We start from the raw sequence: 18600 nt of genomic DNA, 5'->3' as shown, positions 1-18600 counted from the left end.
ACAGCTCTCCAAAATCTAACCACGAATTTTTTGTCGAAGTGTCAAATTCCAGAAAAAGTTTGCAAGTTAAGCTTTTCGGAAAAAAAATCAATCAAAAATACTCTGCCATATATATATATATATATATACTAGTCTGCAGACATAGACTTTTAATTTTGTTTCTGCATAATGCACAGTGCAGAGTCTATAGATAAAGATTAGATTAATTTGTAGGTGGTTTCTGACGGATTTGATAGACAGTTTGGAGTCTAGTCTACATACACTCTTTAAGTGTCAAATTTGAGTCTGTGCGCTTTGGAGTCATTTTGGAGTCTAGTGTCAAATTTGAGTCTGTGCGCTTGCGCTTGCAGAGATCGAGACTACGTGTACCGCGAATTTTCCTCGGAATTTGAAGTCCGGTTCCAAGATCCACGACGATGTATGACTTCAAAACTGTGTGAATTTGTAAAAAGGTAAGTTAAAGTAGAACCTCCTTGGTTGCAATTAAGACTCAATTTCCCTTCTTGTCAAAATAATTGCATTCATCGCTCGAAAATAGCTGAGGGAAGGCTTGGAACTGGAAGTCCCTTTTCTGCTTTGCAATTGCCTCCAGCTCGGTCCCATACATTGAATTTTTGAATTTCGTTTTGGCCCGAGCTGTAGTGTAATTTGTAAATGTATGGTAAATGTATAGCCGGCCTTGAGGACTCCGTGATGTTTTTAATATTATTTGACATCTATACTTACATCATATTAAAAACGTCATCACGGAGTCCTCAAGGCTAAGTTTGTAAGACCATTGCAGAAAAGAAGAGCAGAAGAGAGAGAGCGAGAGGAAGAGAGCTCAGCTCCGCCGGAAGGCAGCAGAGGCAGAGCTTAATAATAATATTAATATATATGAGTATGACCTAGTCCTAGCGACGTAGCTAATCACATGCTAATGTAAGGTTGAGAAATTATAAGTTTAGGGGTAGAAAATAATATAAGTTCAAAGCAGGTCTGAACTCGAGTCAATCATCAAACCAAATGAGAAATAAAGTGAAACTGAAGTAGAGATGCAAATAAACAGCTAGAACTGCAACCGAGGATCGATGAAGTATTGGTAGTGCATTGTTTTGATCGCTAGGCTACTTTGCCTCAGTAAAACTCAGAATCATAGTATAATTTAGATAAATATTTAAATTAGAAATAACCAATCAAACTAAAGTTAATGGAAGGATCAAACTAAAATGTAAGAACCCAATTCATTAAGATAAACCAATAAAGATGAAGATGACAAAGATGTCTGGTGATTATGTAATAATGGAAGTAGAAACTAAGGAGTCAGGTGAGGGATGGAATGAGTGGAACACCTGAAGAGATAATAGAGAAGGCATGAAGATGACAAAAAAGGCATTCAGAGTAGAATGAATGAATGACAACTGAATATCATTAAACTCAAATAACCCAAGTTCAGACTGCAAGGCAAGGACAGTGCTGAAAAGAAATGCAAATGAACTCAAGTCTAGACGGAACAGAAATGTAAAACAGCTGAAGAAAACACAAGTCAAAGGAAATATACAAAATAGGAAAATGACAAAATAACCATCCTACACTAATTTATGATATAACAAATAAAAAGATGGGCCTTAAGTATCAGGTGCTACATCATATGATAATTTACTTTTTTGATGTCATGAGCACTTGCCCAGTCAGGCCAGGCATTCATGTCAAGTAAATTTTCAAACAGTTTGAAAATACTTGCCCCAAAATATATTTCACTTGCCCGAAAATATCTTGCAAAACAAAGTTTTAGCGCTATAAAGAAAGTATTTATACGGTTTTATATGGTTTTATAAAGACCTATCATTTGACTTATGATTCTTTTTGTAGACAATATAGTCATGATGATAGTTAGACTAGTCTACATTACTCAGACTCACTCATGAGACTTGTAGTGATAACTGAGCTGATGTAATGTTGGTTAGAGTCTTGTGTGTATGTGTGTGTGGGTGCTCACTGTGTTGAACGTTAATGGGAATATCTGGAAAGAATTGACCAGCTCTTAGGCCCAAACCACTGATGAAATACAGAGCATGTGAATGGACTGGTTTATGAGATGGGAATTCTCACTTTACTCGAGTTAAACTTTAGGGGAATAACAGAAAATATGAAGGGCCTTAATTTGCCCTTATGCCTTATGAAATTGATCACCTCTCTTCTTGATCTCAGGAATGTCAATGCTGAGTACAATTTCAAAGTCAATCATTTCAATGGGAGTGGAAAAATTACACCAGTACTGAATAAAATAAACGGTAGTGAGTGGAATGATGAAAGGAAGTAGTTTAATTAATTATATTTTGTCTTGTTTAATATTAGTTTGGATTTGTCTTTGGCTTTGAAATATATTATTATGGGACCAAGGCCACTCGTGGTGGGGGGGGGGGGAGGCGTCCTCTCATAGCCTCAGTAACCTGTCTTCCTCGTGGTTTACCCCATCCTAAAGGAGTAACTCCCGAAGCTGGGGGCCCCCTCATGATATTTTGCCCCTTTTTGTTGCCGATTGCACACCATTACTTTGTCAAGTGATGTGATGGTTCTGCTTTGTTAAAGATTTGGAGGACTAGATTGCAGATTTGCAGTTTTCACTTTAAATGTAAAGGCAAAGCCTATTAAAACTTTCACATAGACTTATTATAGGCCCAGACCTTAAATGAATTTTATTTTATTTGGTTGTTGTTGAAGTGTAGCCATCATTATCCGTAATTCTCATAATCTGCAGGTTAGCAAATAGCCAATCATGGCAGTTGCTGGAAAAGTGAAGGCAATTGACCGGCGGTCGGTCCATCAAATCTGCTCGGGTCAAGTTGTCCTTAATCTTGCTACAGCTATCAAAGAACTTGTAGAGAATAGTCTGGATGCAGGAGCTACTATTATTGGTAACTATAACTCTTTACATTTATATCAGGATACTTATGGATGGATGCTCCTGAACGCAGGCCTCTGTGTTCAGTAACAGGTTCTGCCTCTTCTGTATTCATATGAGAATGACAATGATTTGACAATGAGGCAAAAACTTAATCTCTTAGGCTTTTTGACTGCATGTAGTTGGGAATCCATCTAGTAATTCAATTATAATTTAGTTTAGTTTTACTTTTAAACTGATGTAAAATAATCAAGGATGCAACACCAGTGTAAATAGCAGGAAATCTGCCATATATTTTGACACTAAAACAAAGAGCACAGCATTTTGAATTAAACTAATGGATATTCAAGCTATATTTCTACTCATTAACTCCATTATTTCTAAATTTAATCTCTTTTTTTTTTAGAAATCAAATTGAAGGACTATGGAAGTGAGAGTCTGGAGGTATCTGACAATGGTTCCGGAGTCGAGCAATCCAACTTCTCAGGACTCAGTAAGTAACACTTAACCCCATACATCAAAATGAGTGGAGTGGTGTAATCAAACTTCCCCTATGGTGACTGAACAGGATGTCAAAAATGGCAGTTTTTTAATAATTTTGTACCAGCCACAAATAGGTTGTTCATGTAAAAATACATAAACAGCCATTTTTGACTCACTGTGCAGGCAATGTAGGGAAAATGTCACTGCGGCATTACGTTTTTTTGTTTTGATTTCTATTCTCTTTATAAAAAGGTTTGAATCTGAATTTTGTTTTCAAATTGTGGTATGGAATGGTTAATTACCGTAAGTTGTAGTCGTAGATCAATTTTTTATGAGTCTGTGCTATGAAAGATGTGATTTTGAAGGTCTTTTGTTGATTCTTCTCTTGAATTTCTATTTTTTTTTCTTTCCACCGAACTGTCGATTCTTCAAGATTCAATGTCTCCCAGTATTTGTCTTCTTTTGCAGACTCTCTGCTCCTATGTGCAGCCCTTCTTTACCCCCTCTCTCCTCCTCTCCTCGTCTCTCTCTTTGTTTCCCCATCTTTCTCTCTATTTCTCTCTTCTTTAAATTCAAATATTAATTTCCTGGTTTTTTTTTTACCATTATCCTGCTCGATACTAGTTAATTCTGAAATTTTATTTCTGCAGCATTATCATAAATTTCAAATAAACACCTCTTTATTTCATTCTTTACCATTCTGCAACTTTATAACCTTTATTTTGAAGCTTTTCTTTAATGTTATCATGTTCATGAAATAAGCCTACCTTTTCTTTATTTCTAATTTAACTTTGATCAGCTTTGAAAAGCAATTCATTTTGTGTCTCTTTTCTCATTCTCTACAATTCTACAACTTTATAGCCTTTATTTGATGTTTTCTGTTGCATATAAGCACTTTTATTGTCTTTATTTCTGATTTAATTTAATCAGCTTTGAACATCATTTTATTTTATGTGTCTTTTTTTTCTTCATTATCTGAGCACTATTCACTATTTGATCATAACCTTTATTTTGAAGTTTTTCTGTTGCATTATCGTATTCATTAAATAAGTCAACTTTGTCTTTATTTCTGATTTAACATTTATCAGCTCTTAAGCACCACACGTCCAAGCTTCATGATTTCTCAGACCTGAGCACTGTAGACACTTTTGGTTTTAGAGGAGAGGCTCTCAGCTCATTATGTGCACTGAGGTAGGATCACTTTGTTTGTGATTAGATATTAGGAGATATTGCTGTGTTGCTTTATAGTAATGATGATGATGATGATGATGGTGATAGTGATGATGATGATGGTGATGATAATGGTGATGATGGTGGTGGTTATGATGATGATGATAATGATGATGATGATGATGATGATAATATCAATAAAACAGCAAATGATATAGGGGTCACTGCTGACATGACATGCTGTATGTATTCATGTCAGTGATCTGCAGTATAGTGATATATCACCAGTCTGCTTTAGTTGGAACTATTAAAGCTGGTATAATATCAGACTTGACTGGCTACCCTTTCTTATGACATGTTTTATGTATCATTTCTTGGCAGTGATCTAATTATATATGACTTGTCACCAGTCTGCTTAAGCTTAACCAAGCTGGTGTATGATCATATCAGACATTTGTCTGGTTACTGTTTTTTTCTTAAAGGAGAACTATATTGATTATGAATGTGGTCTTATTATATGTCAATGGAAAGGTAATGATGTGGGGATTATCAGTGGGTCATTCAAAAATAACGAAAATAATACATAAGGTGAAAATCGCCGATTAAAAAACGCTCAAAATGCCTCTCCGAAATATGCCTCGTATCAGTCTCTGAATTGACTTGAATTTGATGACGTCACTTTCTGTACGAGATGCGTGATTGGCTCTCCCACGTGAAGCTCCACTTGCATGCAAAACCTGTTGCGAGGGTACGTTTTCTCCACACTGTCACTGAATACTTCGATCACGAAATGAAAGAAAACCCAGAATTTTATCTAGATTTGGATTTTCAAATTGATGATTTTGAAGATGAAGAGAATGATGATGAAATGAACAACAAAGTGACGTAGTTGGAGGTAAATTGGGGGAATTACGCCGATGATGATGAGTCGGACAATTCAACTTGCAACACGATCACATGCCGATTCACTACCTAACTCATGCAGCTGCTAAGTGCTAGCTACGCCGCGCGGGCCAAATTGAATTCATGAAAATGAATTACCACACTGTCCAGACAGAGTCTCTTACCTCTGTGACTATGAAGAAGGAAAATAATGATAAAACTGTACTTACAAACAAGTGAATGTAATCCGAACCTGAAGGCAACTCAACGAATAGCAGCAGACGATATGCACCGACGATAAACTTCAGGTGGCTGGGATAGATTGTCACTCGTTCTGTTAGATGTAATTTTTATCTCATTAATTTGACAAAATTACGAAACTCGGGGAATTATTTATCTATATAAAAATATAGTAACATCTCGTATTATTTTTTGAATTACGATAAAACCTTTTAAAAGCTTGTATATGTGATCGTAATCAAAATCACAAACATGCTTGCACGCCTTGGCTGAGAGAGTAGATCTATGCACGTGGTGCACAGCTCTCAATCAAGCTACGCATGTTGGGGATCTTTTACATCTAATTTTAATTTACCTCAACGTTTTCCTTCAAAAAACATTTTATCGTAATTTAAAAATTATACGAGATGTTACTATATTTTTATATAGATAAATAATTCCCCGAGTTTCGTAATTTTGTCAAATTAATGAGATAAAAATTACATCTAACAGAACGAGTGACAATCTATCCCAGCCACAAGAAGTTTATCATCGGTGCATATCGTCTGCTGCTATTTGTTGAGTTGATTTGCCTTCAGGTTCGGATTACATTCACTTATTTGTAAGTACAGTTTTATCATTATTTTCCTTCTTCATAGTCACAGAAGTAAGAGACTCTGTCTGGACAGTGTGGTAAGTCATTTTCGTGAATTCAATTTGGCACGCGCGGTGTAGCTAGCACTTAGCAGCTGCATGAGTTGGTAGCGAATCGGCATGTGATCGTGTTGCAAGTTGAATTGTCCGACTCCTCATCATCGATTCCCCCAATTTACCCCCAACTACGTCACTTTGTTGTTCACTTCATCATCATTCTCTTCATCTTCAAAATCATCAATTTGAAAATCCAAATCTAGATAAAATTCTGGGTTTTCTTTCATTTTGTGATCGAAGTATTCAGTGAAAATGTGGAGAAAACGTACACTCGCAACAGGTTTTGCATGCAAGTGGAGCTTCACGTGGGAGAGCCAATCACGCCTCTCGTACAGAAAGTGACGTCATAAAAAATCCCCAATTTCGCGGACGTAATTCTGCGTGTTTGAAGCATTCAGAGAGAGAACTTTAAACTATCAATTAACTGAGTTCCATCGGTCTCCATGATAAATGATGTACACCATCGTGTTCTCCTTATTTTCTGCTTTGATTTGATATATGATTCTCCATTTTTACGATTTTCAATATATTTCTCCTTTAATGTTATGTTATGCTGTATTTATTACTTGGCAGTGATTTGAGTATAGTGACTTGCCACCATTCTGCTTCAGTTGGGACTAAGCTGGTGTATGATCATGATGGCAAGATCCTCAAGCAAGTCCCTTGTCCCAGACAGGTATATATAGTGTACATGTACCTTTTTCCAGGACATTTCAATTCCATTCATTTCAATATATTTTGTCCAACATGAATTGGTATTATTACATGATGTTTCAATTAATATGCAGGAAAATTGTGGATTGTAAAAAGTGAAATACATCCCCAAATCATAAAGTCTTTGGGTTTTTTTAGGGGGGGGGTCTTGCTCTACGCCTAACCCAATCAGCATAAAGCTTGCATTTTTTTCTTCATTTCTTCCCTTTTTTTGAGGGGGGGGGGTCTGCATTTTTGGTCCACCCCTTACCCTCCCCCGTCTCTTGTATCCGCTTGTGGATATTTTTTTTTTCTTTCAATTTTTATTGATCAAATAAAACATAATTACAGAAATCAAAACAATAATTACAATGTATTTACACGATTACACAAAGCAGCATTAAAATTTGACATTTGATTTCAATGATTGAAATACCTTTGTTCTCTGGATATTTTGTAAAGTATCACCATTTCCTGGTATGAATGCATCATTATAATCTCATTTATATATGATATAATGTACTCTGTATTTCACATTTAAAAAATACTTTTACAATGGATGACGGTTCTCGTAAATTATCAAAACGAATGAATGAATCCTATCTCTCTTCCCTATTTCTTAAAGATAAATACCAGTTGTGGTAATGATCTCAGAATGAGTTCGAACAGAATCCAATAAAATGACCACCCAAGTGTTTGTATACGGGTGTATAGATAAAAAAAAAATGTGCCAAATGGCTGTTGAAAAAATGTGCAATTGCTGAGAAATGAGCAAAATAAGCACAGAATTCCATAATGTGTCAGGTATTATTAATGCACTCTCCTACATATGCCTTTTTATTTTAGTGATCACAAGAATTATTGGTTTTCAGCTATTAAATATTTCATGATTTCACAAAGATAAGTTTAATTCAATGTACCAGAACTAAATCTATGATAACATGGTAGCATTTAACTTTGATTTCAAAGACTTTCTCATGAAATAATTGTTTGCTGCATCTACTTTCTTTTACCTGTAATACCATTTCACGCTCCACCCCCCCCCCCCACTCTCTCTCTCTCTTTCCCAATCTTCTGATTACAGCAAGGAACGACAGTAACACTTCAGAATCTGTTCTCCACCCTACCAGTCAGACACAAGGAATTCCTGAGAAACTTGAAAAAGGTGCAACTTTATCATATGATAATAATAATAATAAAATGCAACATTTATATAGCGATTAATAAAATGTTCCTAAGTGCTGCATACTATTAGCTCAGCTTTAGCAAGGCTACTCTGAAGGGTGCACAAGCATTCAAGGAATTCCTTCATACGAGGTAACCATTTACTGCACCTGGGTGGAGAGTGACAAATTTAGATAGCGGCCTTGCCAAAGGGTGCAAATCCTGTTGAGGGATTGGAACCCCAGACCTAGTGGTTCAATTTTCAAAGACTGATCCACTGAGCCCTAATTAAATACCAAAGTTAGCTAAGTATTTTATCAAAGAAGAAATCTGAAGTAAAATCTTATATTTTATTAGCCCTAGCAATTCAAGCAGGAATTGCTTCCTATGATATCTCCATGTTATTTAAGTGAATGAATCAAAATAAGTAAAACTAAAAACAACAAAAATGATTCAGTACAAATGTATGAAATCACAATCCTCCTTACACAGAATGACATCACAGACTTCAGGCCAGTAAGAAGCATGATAAAACCTTTTTACAAAGCCTACTTAATATAAGTGTTCCTCCAGCAAAATACATGGCTTGTGAGAGGTAAAAAAATGTATAAAATTTTGCATTGTATAATTTGATACTTACACGATTTTAGTTTCATGTGGGTATTTTTTATTCTTTGCCAGGTTACGTTCACAAATCTGAGAAGTTTGAAAGTTCCTTTTTAATTTGATTCAAACAGATTAAAATCAATTTTTAATCCATACTAAACATTTTAATTTTTGTCCCAAAATAGTCATACATTTGTCGTAGTGTTTCTACATGAGTAAACAATGATGTTAACCCTAATTCTCCCGGGGGGGGGCCATAATGGCCCCCCCCCCCTCGACAATTTTCGCGATATATCTGCTTCGCGAATTTTTTTTACCTCGCCGCTCGCTGACTTTTTACTTTCAAGTCTCGCGCAAATTTTGAGACCAAATTTGTGACGCCCGGGTACGCGGTTACGGCATTACGCAACATTATATAAGTGCATGTCAGACCCAAAATTGCTCATAAACATGATTTCATGTACAAATCCAATGCAAATAGTGTATTTAGCCAAAATTCATAAATGTATCATTATTTCTACTTTTACTGATTAAACTTAATTAATTTTGCCTTGTTTATGATCAGAATTAAGTCTGGAACGATTTCCATTGAAAAAACAATAAAAAACCAAAAGTAAAAAAACAAAGAAATACATAACAAATTCATAAAACAATAAAATACATAAGAAATTGATTTCCAAACCGAAGTTTTTTTAATTGCGATTGTTAAGAATGCTACAAAGAATATTTTTACCAAAAATTAGCATTCTAGGAGCTTTATTTAGTGAATTAGAGCAAAAAGTATGATTTATGCATAAATTAGCATAATTAATTCATATAAAATAAAATCTCAATATTTTGGAAAATTTTACCATACAGCCTTGTAGATTACATCACACACTACCAGCGTGCAAATTTTTGCGTCGCTCGCGCGATCGGCGGCCGAGATCTTAAGGGGGGGCCATAATGGCCCCCCCCCCGGGAATGACAAGAATCAAAATACCCCGGGAGCTTGAGGGTTAATATAAATTTTTCTCTTTACTATTTAGGAGTTTACCAAGATGGTCCAGGTTTTACAAGCATATTGCATCATTGCCTCTGGGGTCAAGTTAACCTGTTCCAATCAAACAGATAAGGGGTATGTATGTTCTCAAGCAACAAATAAACGCTTTCATTTGTGAGGTTATTCCTAGGTCAAAGTTCAAATGGGGTAATTTTTATTTTCACTTTATAATGATAATATAGACATATCAGCTTATTTAAGGTTCACCTTCAACTGATATGTTGGTGTAATAAATATTCAACCTTTTCCTCATTTTGGAACTGATTTGGATAGTTAGCAGATATCCAAAGTAATTTGAAGTTCAAAGTTCCAACAAAGTTAGATATGAAGGGTTAAAGTTCCCTTGATACCTCTGTAATACCTTCCAGCAGGCCTTCAATTTTAGTATTTTTAGGGCAAGGATTCTTTTGTATTGGGCACATTTCTTGATTGCAATACAAAATGGGAACAATTAAAAATGGCTCCATAGATTTCCGAGGCCGACCAGTAGGTGATCGTAGGCCATGGCCTGGAATTAATCTAAGCTCTGCCAATCTAAGTATTTGCCAACCTTCAAAGTCAAACAATAGTTTTAGTATACAGTATACTAGTACATGAGCAAAAAAAACGTTAAAATTTGTAATTTTCTCACAGTTCATGCTGGTTTTAAAGCAAATTTTCTCTTTTCAAGATTTCATTTGTTAAAATATTTTGATGTATCATCTTGTTTTGACAGAAAGAAATCTTTGGTTGTATCTACCAATGGGACTTCAACGATGAGAGAAAACGTTGCCAATGTCTTTGGATCCAAGCAGGTACGTTCGTGACCTTGTCCTATCCACATTGTTTGTTTATGACCTTGTCTGTCTGTCTGGTTGGGTGGGTGTCTGTTACTGTGTTTCCCTCCGTGTCCCCTGCCCATTTCTGTGTCTTTCTCTGTTCATGTCCAGCTGCTTGTTGGAAAGATTACATGAATCAAATTATTCAGTTGGTAATGAAAAGAAGGAAACCAAAATAGGACCAAAAGACCTTCAAAGTTCCCTTTTAATAAATAAAGTACATTAAAATTTGATGTTTATAATACATCTGTTTACTGAAAAATTTATTTTCAAACAATACAATGGAAAACATATGCCAGGGAACACCTACATGTGCTATTTATAAAGTGAAGAGCATTTGTGTAGGTGGTGTTGACTCCTAAGGTAAAGTGAGCCGAATACATTATCACACTGAATGATACCAGTAGTCTTGGCTCCTGGTTGGTGATGGCTGTACTCCAATCCTCTTTTTTATATCATTGTACACCGTAGTTGCAGAGTCTGTTGGAGTTTGACCAGTGCAAGCCAACCCCAGAACTGTGTGAGGAGTATGGTATTAAACCAGAACGAATTGAGAAGATCCCTTTCAGGTAAGAATAAAATCTGACCTCTAGTATATTTTTAAGCATGTTATTTCTCCATGACTTATATAAATCCTCATTACCAGGTCCCTTGGAGATGACCTTAAGCCGTCTGTCCTCTGGTTGCTTGCTTACAAGCATTGATGCTTTCTTAAACTAGCAATGAGGTAAAAAATCACTACCATTTACTTTAAAGGACAAGTCCACCCCAACAAAAAGTTGATTTGAAAAAAAGGAGAAAAATCCAACAAGCAAAACACTGAAAATTTCATCAAAATAGGATGTAAAATAAGAAACTTATGACATTTCAAAGTTTCGCTTAATTTCACAAAACAGTTATATGCACATCCTGGTCGGTATGCAAATTGGCAGACTGATGACGTCACCCACTCTCTATTTCTTTAGTATTTTATTATATGAAATATGAAATATAATTTTCTCCTCCTTGTCAAGTGGAACAAAGTTTAATTTTTCCCTGAACATGTGGAATTACCATTGTTTTAACAGTTTATGGTTAAGTTAAGTTGGTCCTTCTTGTCAAATCTGTAAAAATTGAAATGTTGTATTATTCAAACAATAAAAAACAAAAGAAATAGTGAGTGATGGACATCATCGACTCTCTCATTTGCATATCACTGAGTTGTGCATTTAACTGTTTTGTGAAAAATATGCGAAACTTAAAATTTTTATAACTTTCTTATTTTATATCCGATTTCGATGAAATTTGCAGCGTTATGTTTGTTTGATTTTTCTCTATCGATTCTAATCAACAATTTTCTGGGGTGGACTTGACCTTTAATCATTTTTTTTGTTAAAAACCTGGTGCATCATGTGCCTCGCAGGGAAGTGTTTGGATACTAGGACAATAACATTTTATATAGAAATGGAATGTTAACATTATTACATTGTGATAAGAACAAAAGGAACAGTTTCATTTAAGAGTTCTTCCGCACTACTTCATGAAAACTCCTGCAGTATCCAGTTGTGCATGTAGTCTGTCGCAACAACTTATTTGTAACTTCTGAAGGTTTCCATGGCGAAGAAGAATAGTGTAGTAGGTTTCACGGTACACCATGTTCAACGACTTATTTTACGCTTTGTATCTTCAATGAACAGTTTATCTGGTTTTGTGTCCAAGTGTGACCATGGTCAAGGTCGCAGTTCAGCAGATAGACAGTACTACTTCATAAACAGAAGACCCTGTGACTTTCCTAAGGTTTGTTCATTATTTTCAAACTTATTCTTCATGGTTTTTTAAATGGCTGAATGGAATATTCCAAGGAAATGATAGGGGATGGAGACATATGTAATTCACTATTGCCTTATACTTAGATTTTCATTGTAATAAATGGCATTCAAAACAATTTTGAATGCATTAGTTTGTCTAAATACATAAAGAAGTGAAAATATAATTAGAAAATGTCTTGCAACCGTATACAGCATGCTTGTGATTAATGATTACTATTATATTTATTACATTTACTTTAATATTACATAAAGTTTCAGAACATAATTCAAAACTAAGACATTTTGGCAGTATAGAGTGTGAAGTATCTATATCTTTCAATTTTCATCTCTTTCACTCCACCATCCAATATAACCACATGATGAACTGTAAATATCTCCCTCATTATCTGTACCACCACATAGACTTTCAAAGATTATTCACATATAGGTTCAATACACTATTACTTTGACATGTCATATAATAATAATAGCTATTTTTTATATAGCGCTTTTCCCATAATGGCCCAAAGTGCTGTACAGCATATTAATACCCCGGTCATCGGATCCTTGCATGCCCACATACTATGTATGCACCTTCTCCACTCCCTGTGGAGCATTTCAATAAGAGTTCCAAGACTTAATTGCTAGGCATACTACATACTTGGGCTTTCTCATCCTACCGGGTACCCATTTAGTAACTGGGTCGAGAGTGGCAAAGTGTGGATTAACGCCTTGCCAAAGGACGCTAGACCGCGGTGGGATTCAAACACAAGACACTCTTTTTTCAAGGCGAGAGTCAGAACCACTACACCACGGTTCTTCCATGGCTGATCAGTTGAAAAATGAAAGTATACTGTATGGTCTGAAAAAAGTGGTATGAATATCATGCAAAGATAGAATCTTTCATGATTTGTTCCCCTTTATTAATTTGCAGGTCAGCAAACTGATCAATGAAGTGTTTCACATGTACAACAGACATCAGTACCCTTTTGTTGTGATGGATATCACCCTTGCCAAAGGTTTGCTATGACATGCAGGATATTATGTTGTTTACATATTTAGATATTATATTGTTAAATGGAATTAATGAATTGTATACTTGTGTTTTAATGAATAATTAACATGCATATCAGTTTGTTAACTATGCAATATCAATATGTTTCGAATTTCAATAAATACCAATTATCTATCTGTCTGTCTGTCTATCTATCTATCTTTAAGTGATTTTCATTATAATTGTTTTTTAATCCACCACTAGAAAGAAATCAATTGATAATAAAGGATATTGGGTGATGTGTTGTGTATAATCCAAGTCATATGGGGGAAAATTATGAGTTGATGCAGGGTTTGGGGTTGGAGCCCTCGGTCATGTCTTTTAGATGGTAACGATAAAGATCGGTCTTGACGCATATAATCATATCCGATTGATGCATGTCTGTCCAAAACCCAATTACATACAGACAGACTGACAAGTGAACAACTGATTATTCTTCGGAGTCACTTAGAAACACAAAGATTGGCGATGTATTGCAGATATGAAAGAACAATTTTGATTGAACATGCAACAACGATCTTGATTGGTCATTGCTATTTGGCGATAGAATTCAAACCCTTGTGTTGTATAGCCCTGATTGAGAATTGAGCAGTGGTTTAGGTTGAAATGCTCAATGAAGAAGTAGAATAGTAAGCAAATTATTACTGTTATGGGAAGTTGGTGGTACAAATAATGACTTCTAAGGGGATCTGCATATACCTATCTTTCCAAGGCGATGCTGAAAAAAGATAGTGTATATACGTTAATTCATACTTACTACTATGGAGGGAGTGAATGTAATACGGGGTACTTTTATCCTGCATCTGAAATAATTGAGCTAAGATATAAAAGGCAAATATTTGTGTAAAAGATACATGGGCCAAATTTACCATTTATAGCTTAATCAAACCATTTCAATACATCTGTATGCATGCATATACATTAAATATGAATTTGTACAATTGAAATGAAAGATTAAATAATATAAGGAGGTAACTTGAAAATGGATAAAGACTTCAGAGCCCAGCTAACCAACAATGTCAATATTCCATAACCAAGCCCAACCAACCAAACATACATACTGTTTATATTTCTGTGAATCATAGATGCAGTTGATGTGAATGTAACTCCTGATAAAAGGAAAGTACTGGTCCAGGAGGAGAAAACTCTTCTTGCTATTCTGAAGGTAACATGATATATCCACATTTATTTTGGGGAATTTTACAAAGTTCAGGGTTTCTTTTTTTTTCTTCACTATCTAAATACTGTGTGTTTATACATGTATATTACTAATTTCATTATTAGTGTTATATTTTCGCATTCGCTATAAATACAATCGTTGCAGTATTAATAGGACTGCATGATAGAATGATAATATAAAAATTTTGTGATATAGCACCTAAACTGAATATAGAGTATTGATTTTTACAGCTGGTGTTATATGGAGCGTTGTGGAGCATTGTGAAGCGTTGTGGCCCAGTGGATAAGTCTTCTGACTTTGAAACAGAGGGTCGTGTGTTCGAATCCCAGCCATGGCGTAATTTCCTTCAGCAAGAAATTTATCCACATTGTGCTGCACTCGACCCAGGTGAGGTGAATGGGTACCCGGCAGGATTAATTCCTTGGATGCATGAGCGCTGAAAGGCAGCTCGAGCTAAAGCCGGGGGTAATAATAATAACAACGTGCCTCGGAATAGAATATTTCTAGATAGATGGCGCTATATAAATGCCTATTATTATTATTATGAATACCCAAATATGCATTACATGTACAGCCTCATGTTGTACCAGATGGCAATGGTACCACTCTACAGTTCGTGCCTAAAATCTTTACCGTGTCTTTTCTCGTTCTGTCTTGACAGGCATCGCTCCAGGTCATGTTTGAGCCACGATCGTCCTCGTACGACGTCAACAAGAAGCCCCTGTCAGCGGTCACCATGTCCAGCTTGTCCCTCTCCAACATGTTTGGCCGGAGTCCAAGTAGCAGCCAGGGCAGTGGCCTGAGCAGTAGCCAATCCAGTACCGATAGCCCGAGAAGTAGTCAGGTCAGCAGTCCTGGGAGCAGTCTTGGCTGCAGTCGCTTGAGTAGTCAAGGGAGTCCTTGCTCCAGGCCAGGCAGCCAGAGGGACGGCAGGAGACCAGGGACACTCAACCTGGCCAACCTCAAAAGGTGATTCAATCATGCTTAGGCAAAAATAGAAAGAAAATTTGTATTCCGTAACGTGGTAGACTCAAGTCAAACTTGGAGTCTTTTATCTTTTAATTCAATCCCCGTCCCCGCGATGACACGACTTGTAGGGACAGTAGGGAAAGCTTCTATTACATTGTCCACCTAAAACTAGTTGGCTATCCTTTGACCAGTAGCCAAGTACCAAACATGACTGAACACTTTGTTGTTATTCTTTAAATGGGATAACATACCTATTTCAAAATAACCTATGACTAACCATGCTCATTGCAGTAATTTTAAAAATTACTATTCCAGTTTACAGAGCTGCCAATTATTAGGATTTTTGAAACTTGTAAGAATGATGATTCATGGTATGTTTTTCAAAATCTTGAAGAAAAATGGGATTTTAGGTTCATGTGCAAATTGTAATTGCAAACTGGCTTATAGGTTGGTTTCTGCATCTACTCTCCCAATAGGTCATTTTCCCATTCAAGCCAAGAGCATAGCGAGGAAGAAGGGAGACAATCCAAACGTAAGTAACGTTAAATTGATATAAATAAACATGTAGCATTCCTTCATGAATACTGATTTTTTTTTTTTTTTTTTTTTTTTGGGGGGGGTATTGTGTTTTCGTTGGTAGATTTTCAGATAGTCTAATGCCAGGTGGACTACCATCATTTGGTCTATTTTCAAATTTTTCTTATTGCCAATTGGTCTACACTACTCTTGGTCTAATACCCATTTAGTCTAATTCTTATTTATTCTATAATTTCCACTTCATCCTGCTAATCATTTTTTCACTTGGTCAAATGGAAATTTGATACATAGACAGTTCATGAAACCATACGCATGAAGACAATAATAGTAATAACGGTATATTTACCCAGGGTAGCCACTTCAGTTTTGAAAACTGTTCTCCCAGCGGGCCCTGCTATTATTATAACCCCAGCTAAGCTAGGCTACCTATTCAGGTGCACACGGCTTTTTGAGGAATTACTTCCTACCAGTTCCCATTTACCTCACCTGGGTCGAGTGAAGCACACTGTGGATGCATTCCTTGCTGAAGGAAACTACGATATGGCTGGGATTCGAACCCACGACCCTCTGTTTCAAAGTCCGGAGACTAATCCACTGGACCACGCTCCACCATCTAAATGGTGTTTATAGAACAAAAGGAAATTGGATGAAAAGGGGATATCTTAGCTGGAAATTAGACAAAGTGGTAATTGGGTAAGTGGTAATTAACCAAATGGTTAGCAGAATTGATGAACTAGGATTAGACCATGTGGGATGAGAAGCAGGTGTAGACCAATTGGCAATTTACCAATGAGACCTTCAATAATTCATTTCCTTCAGAGCCCAAATTGGATGCCTTCTTTCAAAGATCTCAAGAATCAACGGATGGGTTGGATTGCATGGAAACCCTACAGGAAATGAGTCCAGAGACAATGCTCAGTGATTCCGCAGACAGAGTTCCTCCAAGCTTTGATGAGAGGGAGTCTTCAGGAACTCTCAAAGACACTCTACCTCCCTGTACCATCTCATTTGACAATGGCAGGACTGACCATGGAGGTGCTGAAAGTTGTAGCGATCCTATCATTTCTCTCAAACATAGTATACGTCCCGCATGTGCCGAGAGTGAGGAAGTAGGAATCTCACCACTTCAGCAAGGATCACATGACCAACCATGTGATGGATCATATGACTCGCCATGTGATGAAAAGAGGAGCAATGCCTGCAAAGTGGAGGTGTGTTCACCTTCAGGAGTGGCCCTGTTGAGGTCGGACAGTGAGAGTGGTATCTGTGAATCTTCAGCCGGTGGCAGCGGTGGGATTGAGTCTAGTGTGGAGAGTCGGGTCAGAAATGTTCAAGGACATAGTGAAAGGACCCAAGAAGGCACTGTGCATGATACCATCTCACACGTGGGAAGCAGGATGGTAGACGGAGGCAGCAAAAGAATACTTATTCATAGAACGGTTAGTTGTTTTGGGAATGGAGTAAAATCCAAATATGTTACAAAAGCAAACAGCCGCATTTACATGGGGAAAAAATAATCTGTTGGGTGTGCTTACATACTAATTAATTCATATTAGAGAAAAAAGTTGTAAGTTTTCTATTTTATCAAATAAAGGGTCTTGGAATGCACATGAAACAATTGATGCATTTCTTCTTGATAGCTGCCCTCATTCTTGCTGCAATCAATCCTTTGCACTCAGCGTAACAGCTTCATGCAATGGTTTGAACAGAGCCTTAAATCTTAACCCTACCTTAACTGGGCTATTTCAGACCAGGATATACGGGGGGAGGTGTCAATTTGACCTCCCCCCCTCAGATCTTGGCGTAAAGCCAGATATAAACTAAAAGACGTTATAGTAAAATTTTCACAAAATTAATTGTTTATATTTTTTTATTGATCAATTATCCAAATAAGCATATTAAATTTGCCCTAAATTTGTTTTTTTTTTGTCTTTAACTCAATTTATATAGCTAGTAGAATGCTAATTTTTTATGGGAGTATCAATTATTACATTTCTAACAAATATCTACAATATAATTGCAAAAGTATAATTAATTTCTTATGTATTTTATTGTTTTTTTAATTCTTATGTATTTCTTTGTTTTTTTGTTTTTTTTCCGATGAGCTTTGTCAGGGACCCTTTTGCAATCATAAATAGCATAAAATAAATCCATTTAAACCAACAAAAGTCAAATAATCAACATTTATGATTTTTGGTTGAAAAACACAATTTGCATTGACTTTGTACACGGAATCACGTTTTTGAGCAATTTCGGGTCTGACATGCACTTACAAAATGTTGCGTAATTTCGTGACCGCGTACCCGAGCGTCGCAAATTTGGTCTCAAAAGATGCGCAAGACTTGAAAGTAAAAAGTCAGCGAGCAACGCGGTAAAATAAAATTGTGTGACGCCGTAGTGA

The 18600-nt window shown here is 36.2% G+C and overlaps 1 protein-coding gene across 2 annotated transcripts in view; it reads left to right on the top strand.

The window, feature by feature from the left end:
- Positions 1-348: 348 nt before the first annotated feature.
- LOC129269719 (mismatch repair endonuclease PMS2-like) overlaps positions 349-18600 on the top strand; it is a 33170-nt gene continuing 14918 nt past the window's right edge. For both annotated transcript variants that reach the window (XR_010294780.1, XM_064105287.1), the window contains exons 1-15: positions 349-452; positions 2741-2897; positions 3291-3377; positions 4456-4558; positions 6923-7025; positions 8127-8207; positions 9841-9929; positions 10570-10648; positions 11144-11241; positions 12349-12448; positions 13394-13478; positions 14599-14678; positions 15355-15662; positions 16139-16194; positions 17019-17638. Coding sequence is in view for 1 of the 2 variants with exons in the window: in XM_064105287.1 (XP_063961357.1) it covers positions 2759-2897; positions 3291-3377; positions 4456-4558; positions 6923-7025; positions 8127-8207; positions 9841-9929; positions 10570-10648; positions 11144-11241; positions 12349-12448; positions 13394-13478; positions 14599-14678; positions 15355-15662; positions 16139-16194; positions 17019-17638 (2028 nt within the window). In the remaining variant the exon portion in view is untranslated. The remainder of the gene's footprint in view (positions 453-2740; positions 2898-3290; positions 3378-4455; positions 4559-6922; positions 7026-8126; positions 8208-9840; positions 9930-10569; positions 10649-11143; positions 11242-12348; positions 12449-13393; positions 13479-14598; positions 14679-15354; positions 15663-16138; positions 16195-17018; positions 17639-18600) is intronic.

The sequence above is a fragment of the Lytechinus pictus genome, chromosome 10 (assembly GCF_037042905.1).
Source record: "Lytechinus pictus isolate F3 Inbred chromosome 10, Lp3.0, whole genome shotgun sequence".
In the NCBI taxonomy this organism is placed as follows: domain Eukaryota; kingdom Metazoa; phylum Echinodermata; class Echinoidea; order Temnopleuroida; family Toxopneustidae; genus Lytechinus; species Lytechinus pictus.
The sequence above is the reverse complement of the archived record's forward strand: the minus strand, read 5'-3'. Positions and strand labels throughout refer to the sequence as shown.